Source organism: Rhinopithecus roxellana, chromosome 12 (assembly GCF_007565055.1).
Source record: "Rhinopithecus roxellana isolate Shanxi Qingling chromosome 12, ASM756505v1, whole genome shotgun sequence".
Taxonomy (NCBI): Eukaryota; Metazoa; Chordata; class Mammalia; order Primates; family Cercopithecidae; genus Rhinopithecus; species Rhinopithecus roxellana.
In genome coordinates this window covers 45,230,607-45,244,182 of record NC_044560.1, presented here as the reverse complement: position 1 = coordinate 45,244,182, position 13,576 = coordinate 45,230,607, and the positions used below count along the sequence as shown (strand labels likewise).

General features: G+C 42.5%; 1 protein-coding gene across 3 annotated transcripts in view; it reads left to right on the top strand.

The window, feature by feature from the left end:
* Positions 1-12,943, top strand: part of PGM1 (phosphoglucomutase 1) — a 65,900-nt gene extending 52,957 nt beyond the window's left edge. For all 3 annotated transcript variants that reach the window (XM_010370704.2, XM_030913139.1, XM_010370702.2), the window contains exons 8-11: positions 1,241-1,376; positions 4,375-4,558; positions 7,039-7,173; positions 12,285-12,943. In XM_010370704.2, coding sequence (XP_010369006.1) covers positions 1,241-1,376; positions 4,375-4,558; positions 7,039-7,173; positions 12,285-12,374 — 545 coding nt within the window. In that variant the 3' untranslated portion in view covers positions 12,375-12,943. The remainder of the gene's footprint in view (positions 1-1,240; positions 1,377-4,374; positions 4,559-7,038; positions 7,174-12,284) is intronic.
* Positions 12,944-13,576: the final 633 nt, after the last annotated feature.

Here is a 13,576-nt window from a genome sequence, read left to right as displayed (position 1 = left end):
TATTTTTGTTATGGTGTTTTATAGGGAAGAAAACTATTTTTTTTTCTTTTTTTTTTTGAGATGGAGTCTCGCTCTGTCGCCCAGGCTGGAGTGCAGTGGTGCAATCTCGGCTCACTGCAAGCTCCGCCTCCCGGGTTCACGGCATTCTCCTGCCTCAGCCTCCTGAGTAGCTAGGACTACAGGTGCCCACCACCGCACCCGGCTAATTTTTTGTATTTTTTAGTAGAGACGGTGGGGGGGGAGGGGTTCACAGTTTTAGCCAGGATGGCCTCGATCTCCTGACCTCGTGATCCACCTGCCTCGGCTCCCCAAAGTGCTGGGATTACAGGCGTGAGCCACTGCACCCGGCCAAGAAAACAATTTGTTAAAGCTGTTTATCCAGTTATCCAAACGCCATTTAAAAAATAATCCACTGTTTTCCCACAGCCTCGAAGTGAGACCTTTGTCATATACTCAAGCCTCATATGTGCTTGGATCTCTTTCCAGATGCACTCTTTTGTTCTGTTAAGCTACCAGACTATTTGAATTATTGAAATTTTATAATGGTCATGTTCTTTTGCTGTTTGTTCATTTAAGATCTACTGTGTTTTTCCTTCACATTAATACTTTATAACTGATATATCAAATTCTCCCTAATTATCTCACTGACATTTTTATTGACATTTGCCTTAAATTTCTAAATCACTTTGGGAAGCATCAATTTCTTTTCAGTATCATGTTGCCTACTTAATATGTGACTCCTCCTGTGTACCCAAGTCCTCAGTCAGGCTGTGTGATTCCATTAGTGGGGTCTGCACACCTACTGTTGAGTCCTGTATTAATCTGTTCTCACACTGCTATAAAGAGCTACCTGAGACTGGGTAATTTATGAAGAAAAGAGGTTTAATTAACTCACAGTTCTGCAGGTTGTACAGGAACCATGGCTGGGAGGCCTCAGGAAATGTATAATCATGGCAGAACAGTGAAGAGGCAGCCGGCACCTTCTTCACATGGCTGCAGGAGAGAGAGAGTGAAGAGGGAAGTGCTATACACTTTTAAACAATCAGATCTCATGAGAATTCACTTACTGTCATGAGAACAGCAAGAGGGAGCTTTGCCCCCCATGATCCAATCACTTCCCACCAAGTCCCTCCCTCAACATGAGATATGGGTGGGGATGCAGAGCCAAACCATATCAAGTACCTTCTCAGTTACTGGGAGAAAGCATGTTTCTCACAGCAGCTTGCTCTCCCCCTGCCAGGTTCTGACCACATCCGTGAGAAAGATGGACTGTGGGCTGTCCTTGCCTGGCTCTCCATCCTAGCCACCCGCAAGCAGAGTGTGGAGGACATTCTCAAAGATCATTGGCAAAAGTATGGCCGGAATTTTTTCACCAGGTGAGCCACAGCCCAGCTGGGGTAAGGTAAAGTGGAGAAGCGGGCAGAGAGAATTCTCATGCATCCACAGCCTCTCCTGTCTTAGGTGATAGTAAAACCTAATTCATCCAGCCTCTCGCATTTGGAGATTTTAAAAATAATTTGGTCAGGGATGAAATGAAGTCAATTTTTATGTCAGCCATAAAGAGTGAGGCTTTAAAAATGTAGCTAATATAATCAAAAGAATAAATGCTTTATAAGCATTTTAAATGTGCCCATTGGGTGGACATGATCATAACATTGGATTTGGATTCAGAGAAATGGATTAGAATTTTATTTCTTCCCTTTACTAGACTGGGGAACCATTTAGCTTTTCTCTGTGCTCAGTTTTGTCATCTGCAGAAATGGGAATAACAGTCCAACTGTTGAAAGAATTAAATGAATAATGAGTCTGAAAATGTTTTGTAAACTCTAGGGTACTGGAAGCCTAGAAACTTTTTTTCATAAATTATAGAAACAGTTAGCTTAGTCCACATCAACTTGTCTGCCTTGTGAAATAGGTCCCCAGGGGCTATATGCTTGTCAATATTTCTGTCATTTATTCAACCGATATTGACTGTATACCCGATTTCCATCAGGTACATGGAATTCAGCAGTGAACAAAATACTTAGAATACTTAGTAATTATTCTTTATCATGCATACTTCTATTTTTAAAAAGCATTCAAAAATTTTTTGACAGTAGTACTTTTCACTAATTCCAATTTGCCTTTCCCCCAGTTAGTGTAAAAATCTAAGAATTTTTCTGGACCTCACTATTCCAATTATAGAAAGAAAATATGATAAAAAGGATATTAGATGAATTGTTTATGTATAAGAAATGAATAGGTATAATTTCTCTGGACCTCAGTTGCCTGTTCTACAAAATGGGTGAGTTAGACTAGACAATTTAAAAAATATATCCCAGATTTTATAGTCTATGATCTCTGGATAGCCAAGAAAGAATTCAACCAAGTAAATTAAGCTCCTTAATCAGAATTCTTTTATTAACTTTGGACGAGTCCATTGATCTCTTTCTCTCTCACGTTATTCTTTTGTGGAAGGAATAAGTAATAACTACCTGACACCACACAGTAGCCCTGGGAACCAAGGCAAAAAAATCTCTACTTCATAACAGACGGAAAAACCTGGTCATTCAGAACAGCAGTCATGCACTCTCTAGAATCTAGAGTATCATAAAAACAGGGCCATGTCTGTTTTTGTGCCCTAGCACCCAACTTATAGTAGAGACTGCATAAATATGTTTTGAATAGATAAATGAATGAGTTAATAGGTGAACAATAGCCAGAGTAGAATAAGGTTAGGAGGGGTTGTTCAGAGAAAGGGTCACACCCTTGAATTAGTCACAAGCCTCCATATAAAAATGATTTTAACATATTTTTATTAATTATCAAATTAACTGCTAACCAAGGATTACAAATCAAGTCCTTAGTACCTGCATTTATGATTAGTTAAAACTCCATTATACTTTCCACTTACTGAACAAAAGTGCTAGGCACTTTTGCATGCATTGTCTCACTTTAGCCTCAAAACAGTTATTGATAAGGTAGCTGAGATTCTGAGCGATAGGGCAACTGGCCCTGTAGTCACACAATAGCCAATAGAGGCTGAATTCATAGCTCATCTGTCTGATTGCAAAACCCAGACTCTTTCTATTCCACCCCTCTGTGCCTAGGGTGTAGAAAACATTTCTCTGGAACACCCAGAGGTCAAAAATGTAAAGCACAAACACCTGGTTGTAATTTCTTGTTGTTTATCATGTTAACTGGGGGAAAGAGCTGACTTTAAGATTAAGAGGACTGTTTGGCCCTTGATTCATAGAATCCTGGAGCCAGAATAGGCTGGCCTTAATTCCCCAGCATTTCTCATGTCTCAGAGGTGTCATCTTGCATATATCGTATCTATTTCACGATTACAAATAAATATAGACTCTGCTATCTTGAGCTTCTAAAAAATAACTCTCTCAAGAGGGTATATGCCACTAGGTCAAGAAAAGCCACCTGTACAAGTCTTTAACATCATAAGAAAGAAGTCAAAAAGAATTCTTGAAGGAAAACTCATCTTCACAGAATTTCATTTGTGATGCACGTTTTTCCTTGACCCTTTTTCATCCACACTGGGCCTCCTCTGTCAGGGTGAACCTAAAGGACCTTGGACCAAAATCCACTCCCACTGAAAGGAAGGAGGCGGAACTTAAAATAAAACAAAACTAAAAACAAAAACGTTGGGAGAGCATCAGGATAAACAGCTAACGCATTTGGGGCTTGATACCTAGGTGATAGGTGCAGCAAACCACCATGGCACATGTTTACCTATATAACAACCCTGCACATTCTGCACATGTATCTTAATAAAATTAAATTTTTTTAAAAAAGAGGCATTTTAGGTATAAAGAGTCAGTGTTTGGTGTCTTCATCTGGTCCGTGAAAACTTGGCCCTGCTTTGGGAAACTCCTGTAGAGCTGGAACTCTCCTTAGTAAAAATCTCAGCAGCCTCAGGCAGGTCTCAGGCTGGGAGCAGGCCCTGCATTCACCCCAGAGAAGCCCAGGGAGCTTGGAGAAGTGCCTGAGTCACTTGCTCCTTTCAAGGGAGTTCTCCAGAGATAACATTGCTTTTCATTTTACGTCCTCAGGATGTGGTGATTAAATGTTAGATAGCATCTTTCAAAAGCCTTTGAAACATCTTAGAGCTTTATTCTGTAGAAATGCCAAGATGGGTGTTTTCTGCTTATTCAGAAGCTCGTAACCCTTCCCTGAAATCCTCCAAACCCTTCCTTTCATCCCTGGCCTGTTCCATCCCCAGTGGCTGACAGGCCTGTATTTTTTTTTTTTTTGCCAGCTTCTTCTGAAGTTAGATAGTTTTGGGGGAGGGCCAAACAAATGATGAAGAAAGTGCTGACTGATAGGCCTTGGTGTGATCTGCAGTCAGCCCGTGGGTCTCAACTTCGTGCCTTCTTCCAGGTATGATTACGAGGAGGTGGAAGCTGAGGGTGCAAACAAAATGATGAAGGACTTGGAGGCCCTGATGTTCGATCGCTCCTTTGTGGGGAAGCAGTTCTCAGCAAATGACAAAGTTTACACCGTGGAGAAGGCCGATAACTTTGAATACAGCGACCCAGTGGATGGAAGCATTTCAAGAAATCAGGTAGAAACAGACCTGTGTGTAAGTGGGGGACACTCTCCCCAGAACTTCATCTCTGACATCTCAAGGCAAAAATGAAAAAGTTTCTGTTGGCCATTTTTCTTTTGCTGCTGTGTTTTTCTAGGGCAGCTGTTCTTACCTGGTTTTCTGCTATCCCACATGACTCTCACATGCACTCGCTGGGGCAGTGGTTTATGCCCTGGTTCTATGCACTGTCCGGTACCCTCATTCTGGGATCCTTACCCTGAACTCCAGAGGGATTTTTGCACCCTCTGGAATTATATGCAAGATGATGTGTCCATTGTACATGCAAAAAGGAGCCCCAGAATCTAAGAAAGAGGGGGAACTGTGGGAACTTAGGTATCAACTCATCTCTTTTCTGTCAGCAGATTATAACAGAGTAACAGCATGTAAGTGGCATTATCCTTATACGTTTCTCTCATATGTTCTAATTTCTAAAGAAGAGAAAAATAGATGAGGCATTCCCAGACTTAGAAATGTTGCATCATCATTCGCAGCACATGACTGGCACCCCACCTGACACAGCAGTCAGTACCTGGCAAGACGCCACAGTTTAGGACCTGGAGCATCTCTAGATGTGGACAGGATTGTTAGTGCTTCCCTTACTGCATGCCAGGTACCCTAGGCCGCAGGCTGGGTCAGGCTTTCTCCCAGCTTCTCATGCCCAGGGTTCTCTCACCTCTGCTTCTGTTGCCTGTTTTTGTCGCAGAGTAGACTTATCTCGTAATTCATAATAGAATAAAGAGGGGGATGAAGATTCTGTTACAACCTCCCAGTTTACTTTTTTCCAATAGACCCAGATTTTTGGCCTGGTCCTTCTCAAGGCATCACATAGGGTTTGGAAGGGCCGGGCTGTGGGATTTACTGGAAGCTTCCCTTTGGGGAGTAGGCAGTGAATGGATGGATGGGCCACAGCGACCCTCAGTGCCTGGAGTCTCCCCTCCTCAACTTTTAGCACAAGTGGTTTCTCATCCTTGTGCTTGTTTGCCATCTTTGAGAACTTTGGGTCCAGTTTGGATGATTGTAAATTATGCCTGAGATAATTAGAAGAGAGACCTGTGGTTGAGGAAGAAAGGGATGTAGAAAAGGAGAGAGTGGAGCTGAGGGATGGCAGAGTGGGACAGAAGTTTGTGTAATTAAACCTTCAGAGACAGAGGGAAATCCAGGAAAAGTAAATGCCAGCCCTGCAGTGCCTCTGGCATCTGCCCGGAGGGAGGAGAAGTGCAAAGGTGTGTATGGGAGTCAGTGGCCTAAGCTCGAGGGCTGCTCTCTGTGCTGTAAAGAAAGCAGCTGCCACACTTTCTGCAGGCAGAAAACCCAAGCATTTAGATGTGAAACCAGATAGAAGGGAAAAATATGATCCCACATATGTAGATAGAACATCTACAATTTAGTGAAAAGAATTTTAGAGTCTTCAAGTTGAAGCTGTGGGGAAAGGAGACCAACCTTGGTGTGTTTCTACAAAGCAAGAAATGGTTAGTGAAAATGGACTGTGTCCTTCCCGTGGTGACTAACTGCAGCATGTCCTCTGTGTATTTATTTCTTCCGCTGTCTTCACTAATCAGTGCTAATGAATAGCACCATTAAACACCAGATGGGGATTGGTGACGAACAGCAGGTGAGAAACAGTGTCTTTCTGGTCAGTCTTTGACGTTATGCAAGGTTCTCTCCTTTTTACGGAGGATGGATAGACTCATAAAGACTGAAGAGTCCTCAGGCAACTGTCTGGCCCAGCCTTCCCTTAGGCTGGGAAATATCTGCCCCAGAGATCCCACACTTTTTTCCCCAAGTGAGAAGATAATTGATGTCCAGAGATACCGCTGGGGAGAAAAAAGGAAGGGAGCAGAGAGAAGGATGGGCTTGGCACTGCACAGGGACCTCGCTTTGAGTCATCAGGGATCAGCAGGAGATTGGCCACTGGCTCCTGCTTGTTAGGTTGGGAGTAGCCAGTCTCTGCCATTTGGGACCTCTGGCTTCCTGTTCTCTTTTGAAGACCTTTGCTAGTGGTTTGTAAGAGTCCTTCCCCTCATCTGCCTGAGACCTCTTCTGCTCTGGTTTCAGCTCCTTTGGTCCATGTTTCCCTCTTGATCTGGGGGTTGAATTTCTGCATCTAGCAGCTTTATGTGCTTCATTATTAAGCTTCAAACTGGAATGGTTAGTCCATAATCACAGGGAAGGAGGGAGAGGAGGGAAGCCCTCACCTCACCCAGCATCACTGAGGTCAGGTCTCACCTGACCCTGGAAATGCTTCTCCCCCCATAGCTAAGCACCCATTAGCTGAATGCAGAGAGGGTGACAGAAGGCAGGCTTACGAGGTGGAGCTACTGCCATTTATCAAGGATTTAACCCTCCAGTTGATAAAGTATGGATGAAATTACGTCCCCAAATAGACCCCTCATAATTTGCCAGCCTTCAGTCTCCCAGCATATGGGGAAAAAAAAATCTCTGCTTATATTTTCCAGGGCTTACGGCTCATTTTCACAGATGGTTCTCGAATCATCTTCCGACTGAGCGGCACTGGGAGTGCAGGGGCCACCATTCGGCTGTACATTGATAGCTATGAGAAGGATGTTGCCAAGATTAACCAGGACCCCCAGGTAATGCCCAGCCCTGTACCCTGGTTAGTTCATTCTGTTCAAGGGAATGATGGTTTGAGCCTGTGTTTCAATGCCCACTTCTCAAATGACTCAACAAGGTACCAGCTGTGCTCACTTTCCTCCATGTCTCTTTCTCCATGTCCACAACATTATAGATAATAATTTATAATAATAAAAATAGGGAGGCTGAGGTAGGAGGATCACCTGAGCCCAGGAGGTCAAGCCTGCAGTGAGCTGAGATCACACCACTGCACTCCAGCCTGAGCAAGACCGAGACCTTGTATCAAAAAAATAAAATAAATAAATAATAAAAATAAACAATTTTCTGAGCATTTATGGTTTGCCAAGCTCTGTTGTAAGCCCATTATGAAAATATACTCATTTAATTCTCAAATAACTTAGACTATTATTCTCCCTGCTACAAATAAGGAAACTGAGGCACAGAAAAGTTAAGCAACAGTTCATAGGTTTACATGCCTAGAAGGATAACTAGTCTCTTTTTTTTTTTTTTTTTTTGTTTTTGAGACAGAGTCTCACTCTGTTTCCCAGGCTGGAGTGCAGTGGCACAATTTCAGCTTACTGCAACTTCCACTTTCTGGGCTCAAACAATCTTCCCACCTCAGCCACCTGAGTAGCTAGGATTACAGGCACGTGCCACCATGCTCTGCTCATTTTTTTTTTTTTTTTTTTAATAGGGTGGAGGTCTTAGTACATTGCCTAGGCTGGTCTTGAATTCCTAGCCTCAAGTAATCCTCCTACCTCAGCCTCCCAAAGTGCTGGGATTGTATGTGTGAGCCACTGCACCCAACCCAGGATAATTGATCTTTAAGTCAGCCCTCATCTGGTGTTCTGCTCTGTCACCAGCCTGTTGTTGCTTTGTTTGGTCTGATCACCTGCTTGGGCAGAACACACACTGGTTCTTAGATTTGGTGGGGACAGGGAGAGGCATAATTTCATGTGTCTTCACAGAACAGTCTGCAGACCTGCAGCCTAGTGAGCTGGGTTCCTCAGCCATTCCCCCAAAAGTCTTCAGAAGTATATCAGAGTAAGGAGGGACTCTGGGAGCAAAGAGTGGGACAGTGAACTTGAAGGACAACCCCCAAAAATGGAGAAGCCAAGGGGAAGCAGTGAAGTGCTGGAGAGAGTTTTAGTGTTTTTCATAATCCTCATCTCAACCAGAGCTCCATAGCTAGAAAAAAGTTGGGGCAGTGTTGTGGTACGTTAGCCCCTTCTCAGTGATTCACAGCATACAATGCACCATAAAGTCTCCAAGAATTCGGACATGGTGGCCTACACCTGTGGTCCCAGCTACTCAGGAAGCTGAGGCAGGAGGATCACTTGAGCGTAGGAGTTCTGGGCTATAGTGTGCTATGCCTGTAGGGTGTCCACACTAAGTTTGGCGTCAATATGGTGGCCTCCCGGGAGAGAGGAACCACCAGGTTGCATAAGGAGGGGCAAACAGGCCCAAGTTGGAAACAGAGCAGGTCAAAACTCCCATGCTGATGAGTAGTGGGATCGCACCTGTGAATAGCCACTGCACTTCAGCCTGGTGACATAGCAAGACCCCATCTCTAAAAAAAGAAAAGGAAAGAAAAAAAGAGGGTGCCAAGAAGACTTGCAGTAAAGGTAACTGTTTAATAGCATTTGCTGAAGGACATTTCTCCAAAGAAAACATACAAATGGCCAACAGATGGTCCACATCACTAATCGTCAGGAAAATGAAAATCAAAACCACAGTGAGCTGTCACCTCACACCTGTTAGGATGGCCATTCTCAAGAAGAGAAAAGATAACAAGCGTTGGCAAGGATGTGGAGAAAAGGGAACCCTCAGACGCTATTGGCAGGAATGTAAGTTGGTAGAGCTATTTTGGAATAACCAAAAGTATGGAGGTTCCTCAAAAAGTTAAAAATTTTTTAATACTAATATATGATCCAGTATCCCTCTTCTGGATATATATTCAGAGGAACTGAAATAAATATGTCAAAGAGATATCTGTTCTCTCTTGTTCATTCAGTATTGTTCACAATAGTCAAGATATAGAACCAACCTAAGTGTACATCTACAGATGGATAAAGAAATTGTGAGAGATATATGTGTGTGTGTGTGTGTGTGTGTGTTTATACCACAGTGGAAAACTATTCTGCCTTAAAACAACAAAAACCAAAGTCTTGCCAATCTTGCCATTTGCAACAACATGGATGAACCTGGAGGACATTACACTAAGTGAAATAAGGCAGACACAGGAAGGCAAATACTGCATGATTTCACTAGTATGTGGGATCTAAAAAAAGTGAAACTCATAGAAACAGAGTAGAAAGGGGCTTACTAGGGGCTAGTGGATGGGGAAAATGGAGAGATGTTGGTCCAAAGGGTACAAAATTTCAGTTTTGTAGGATGAAGCAGTTCTAGAGATGGAATGTACAACATGATGGCTATAATGAATAACACTTGAAATGTACTAGGAGAGTAGATCTTAATTGTTCTCACTAGCATCACCACAACAAAAAAGGTAAGTAAGTGACAAGATTGATATGTTAGTTGACTTGACTCTAGTAATCAGTTCACATGTATTTGTATATCAAGACATCATATTATATACCTTAAACATAAACAATTTTTATTAAAAAATTGAAAGTAAAATAAATAGCATTTGCCATGCTCATTTTTCCACAAAGCCTTTTTTCTTCTAACACCTAATTAAAATCCTGTGAAACTCATTTGGAAACCCCCGGCAAAGTGGTTTTGGGCAAAGGTTTTGGGGTTAGAGAGTACTTGTTTTAAATTCTATTCCTGCCACTTAATAACTGTGTGTCCCTGGGTAAGTCGTTACAATGTTATGAGTCTTGGTTTCCTTGTCTGTCAAATGGCAGAGTAATACCTACTTCATCCAGTTGTTACTGGGATTTAAGGAGATAATAAATGCAAAATGTTAAACACTGTGGCTGGCATATACCATTAACTTTTCAGAATAAGCAGCTCTCATAGTTATTTTAGTCTAATTTTAAGCATAACATAAAATTTGCTATTATAGCCACTTTTAAGTATACAGTTTAGTAATGTTGTACATATTCATATTGTTGTCCAACGTATCTCTAAAACTTTTTTTCCCCAAAACTAAAACTCTATACCCATTGAACAGCGCCTCCCCACTTCTCCCTTTTCTCAATCCCTGGTATCACCTTTCTCCTTCCTGTGTCTGAATTTGACCACTGTAGGTACCTCCATGAGTAGTATAGTTGCTTTTATTACATAAAGCGGGAGATGAGAGAATGCTTCACTTTTACATTTTTTCCAGTGGCCAGGCCCCAGTTTCAGTCATCACTAGTACCCTGTTGTGTTGTAGGCATCCCTAAAACTTCAACCAAAGGCAATGGGGTCTGCATTATAGACACTTAATAGCACAAGAGAAAAGGAAAAAGGAAATTGTGTTTACTTGTCTTTTGATCATCAAGATTAATGCTTGGCACATGGTAGATTCAAAGAATGAATGAAATTTGTTTCCTCTGAACCACAGTCCTTGGGAGGTGGGATGGCAGTGAATAGTGTGAGGATCCCACAATGCCCAGGTGTATCACCATCTAGCCGGGGAGCTGCCTTCCCTTATTCTGCAGCTGCTAGGCCATCAACACTTTGTGGGGACTGCCCAAGCCCTAAGGGGAATGGCACGTGGCAGTTTCAGCAGGTGGAGCTGATTCTCCTCATCCAGGTATAATGAATTCGTGGAGATTTAGACAAGAAAAAGTAGCAATCAGCAGTAGAAAATGTACTACTCCTAGCTCTGCTATTGAGTCATTTAGTCAAATTACTGCATCTCTTTGGGTATCAATTTTCTCATCTGTAAAATGGGCAGTTCAACTAGATTATTAGTTTTGTTTTTTTTTTTTTAATATTGAAAGCATTTGTTTACTTAAACAACACAATTCTTTTTTTTTTTTTTTTTTTTTTTCCTTTAAGCAAGAAGTAGATATGGGGAGGGGTTGTTGCATTTTTAAAGATTCCTGTATTAGGCTGAGCACGGTGGCTCACGCCTGTAATCCCAGCACTTTGGGAGGCAGCAGATCACCTGAGGTCGCGAGTTCAAGACCAGCCTGACCAACATGGAGAAACCCCATCTCTACTAAAAATACAAAATTAGCCAGGCATAGTGGCTCATGCCTGTAATCCCAGTTACTAGAGACGCTGAGGCAGGAGAATCTCTTGAACCTGGAAGGCGGAGATCGCGGTGAGCCAAGATTGCACCATTGCACTCCAGCCTGAACAACAAGAGCAAAACTCCATCTCAAAAAAAAAAAAAGATTCCTGTGTTAGTCTGTTTTCACCCTGCTGATAAAGACATACCCGAGACTGGGCAATTTACAAAAGAAAGAGGTTTAATTGGACTTACAGTTCACGTGGCTGGGGAAGCCTCACAATCATGGTGGAAGGCAAGAAGGAGCAAGTCATATCTTGCATGAATGGCAGCAGGCAAAAGAGAGAAATTGTGCAGGGAAACTCCTGTTTTTAAAACCATTAGATTTCATGAGACCCTTTCACTAGCATGAGAACAGCACAGAGAAGACCCACCCCCATGATTCAATCATCTCCCACTGGGTCTCTCCCACAACACTTGGGAATTATGGGAGCTACAAGATGAGATTTGAGTAGGGACACAGAACCAAACCATATCAATCCCATTGGGTACAGTGTGGGAAAGAAATTGGAAGATGCACAAGTGGCTGTGGAGGCACTCACTGCTCCAGGTAAGAGAGAGGATATTGACTTAGCAAGAGTTACAGCTGGAGAGTGGAGAGAAAAGGGGGCCGTGGAGAGAGATTTAGCGGAGAAAAGACACTTAGGCCTGCTCATTGACTGGGCATGGGGAAAATGCAGAGGAAGATGTCAGGAGCAACTCCTACTTGTTCACTTTACATGAAAGACAGTGGTGTTGATCCACTGAAATAGAAACTGCTGGAACTAGGTATTGGGTGATATAACATGTGTTTGTTTTTGGACTTCTGGAGTTTGAGGAGCCTTGGAGACCTGGAAGTGGGCAGACAGACATATGCTTTTGGAGCTAAGCATCTGTGTTTAGAGGAAGTGATGGAAAAGCTTCTCTCTATGTCTTCCTCAGGTCATGTTGGCCCCCCTTATTTCCATTGCTCTCAAAGTGTCCCAGCTGCAGGAGAGGACGGGACGCAGTGCACCCACCGTCATCACCTAAGAAGACAGGCCAGATGTGGTACGTCCCTCCACCCCCGGACCCATCCAAGTCATCTGATTGAAGAGCATGACAGAAGCAAAATGTATTCACCGAGCTTTTTAGGATTTGACTTTTCCACTAATCAGTTGGCGAGCAGGTCATTTGCAAGGCACTGCCAAACAAGATGCCCTTGGGAGCTATGAGGGAAAGAGGACCTGCGGGCTTAGATCAATCTCAACTCCTTTTCATACCCTTCTGCATAGTTGCTGTGTGGGTATTTGTCTCCTTAGCATCAGGTGCAGTTTACACTACAATGTAAGGTGCAGATGGAGCATCAGCAGCGAGCAAGGCCATTCTTCATCCTCAGGATGTGGCAATGAAATAACGGTGCAAGTTCCTTTCTCTTTCGTGAATCTTTCCCCCCATTTCCTGTTTACATGTAACCCAACAAAATGCAATTTCTGGTGCCTTCTGTCCAATCAGTTCTTTCCTCTGAGTGAGACGTACTTGGCTACAGATTTCTGCCTTGTTTTGCGACATTGTCCCATTCGCACAGATATTTTGGGATAATAAAGGAAAATAAGCTACAATTGCTTGTCATCTTTTTTTCTTAACTGCAAAGTACTTTTTTGATTTTAGGAGGAAAAACGATTTTTTTTTTAGAAGGAGGGGAGTATTGTATTTTGTTTTCGTGTCCTAGCCAGAAAATGAAATAGTCTCTGGGCTAGGTTGCAAATCCTGAGACTCAAGAATTGTAATTTTTTTATTGTCCTGAATATTCTAAAAAGTAACATAAATTTTAAGAGAATTGTAATTTAAAATCTTAGCAGGGTCAACTGAGCTCTGGATTCTTCCAAGGTAGACAAATCAAGATTGACGTGGTTAACTTGGAACAACGGAAAGGAAGAGTGATTTTCCTCTTCCTAGTGCTTCAGTAGCAAAGCACCGGTTCGTGCTCTGCAGTACTGAGATGTCTTGATGCTTATTGAAGGGAGGTAGAACCCTCAGAATCTGAGAGCAGGGTTACTGGCATCTTATTCAGCTCAGAACACTTATATTCCATCCACAAGTTTTTAACAACTTTATAGTTAAAAGCATAGACTTGAGAGCCAACAGACCCAAGTTTGAATCCCACTTGAGACCTTGAGTGACTTTTGAATATCATTATCCTTAAAGTGGGGATGAAAATAGTTCTACCTTTATGAATTGTTGAGTACCTTAAG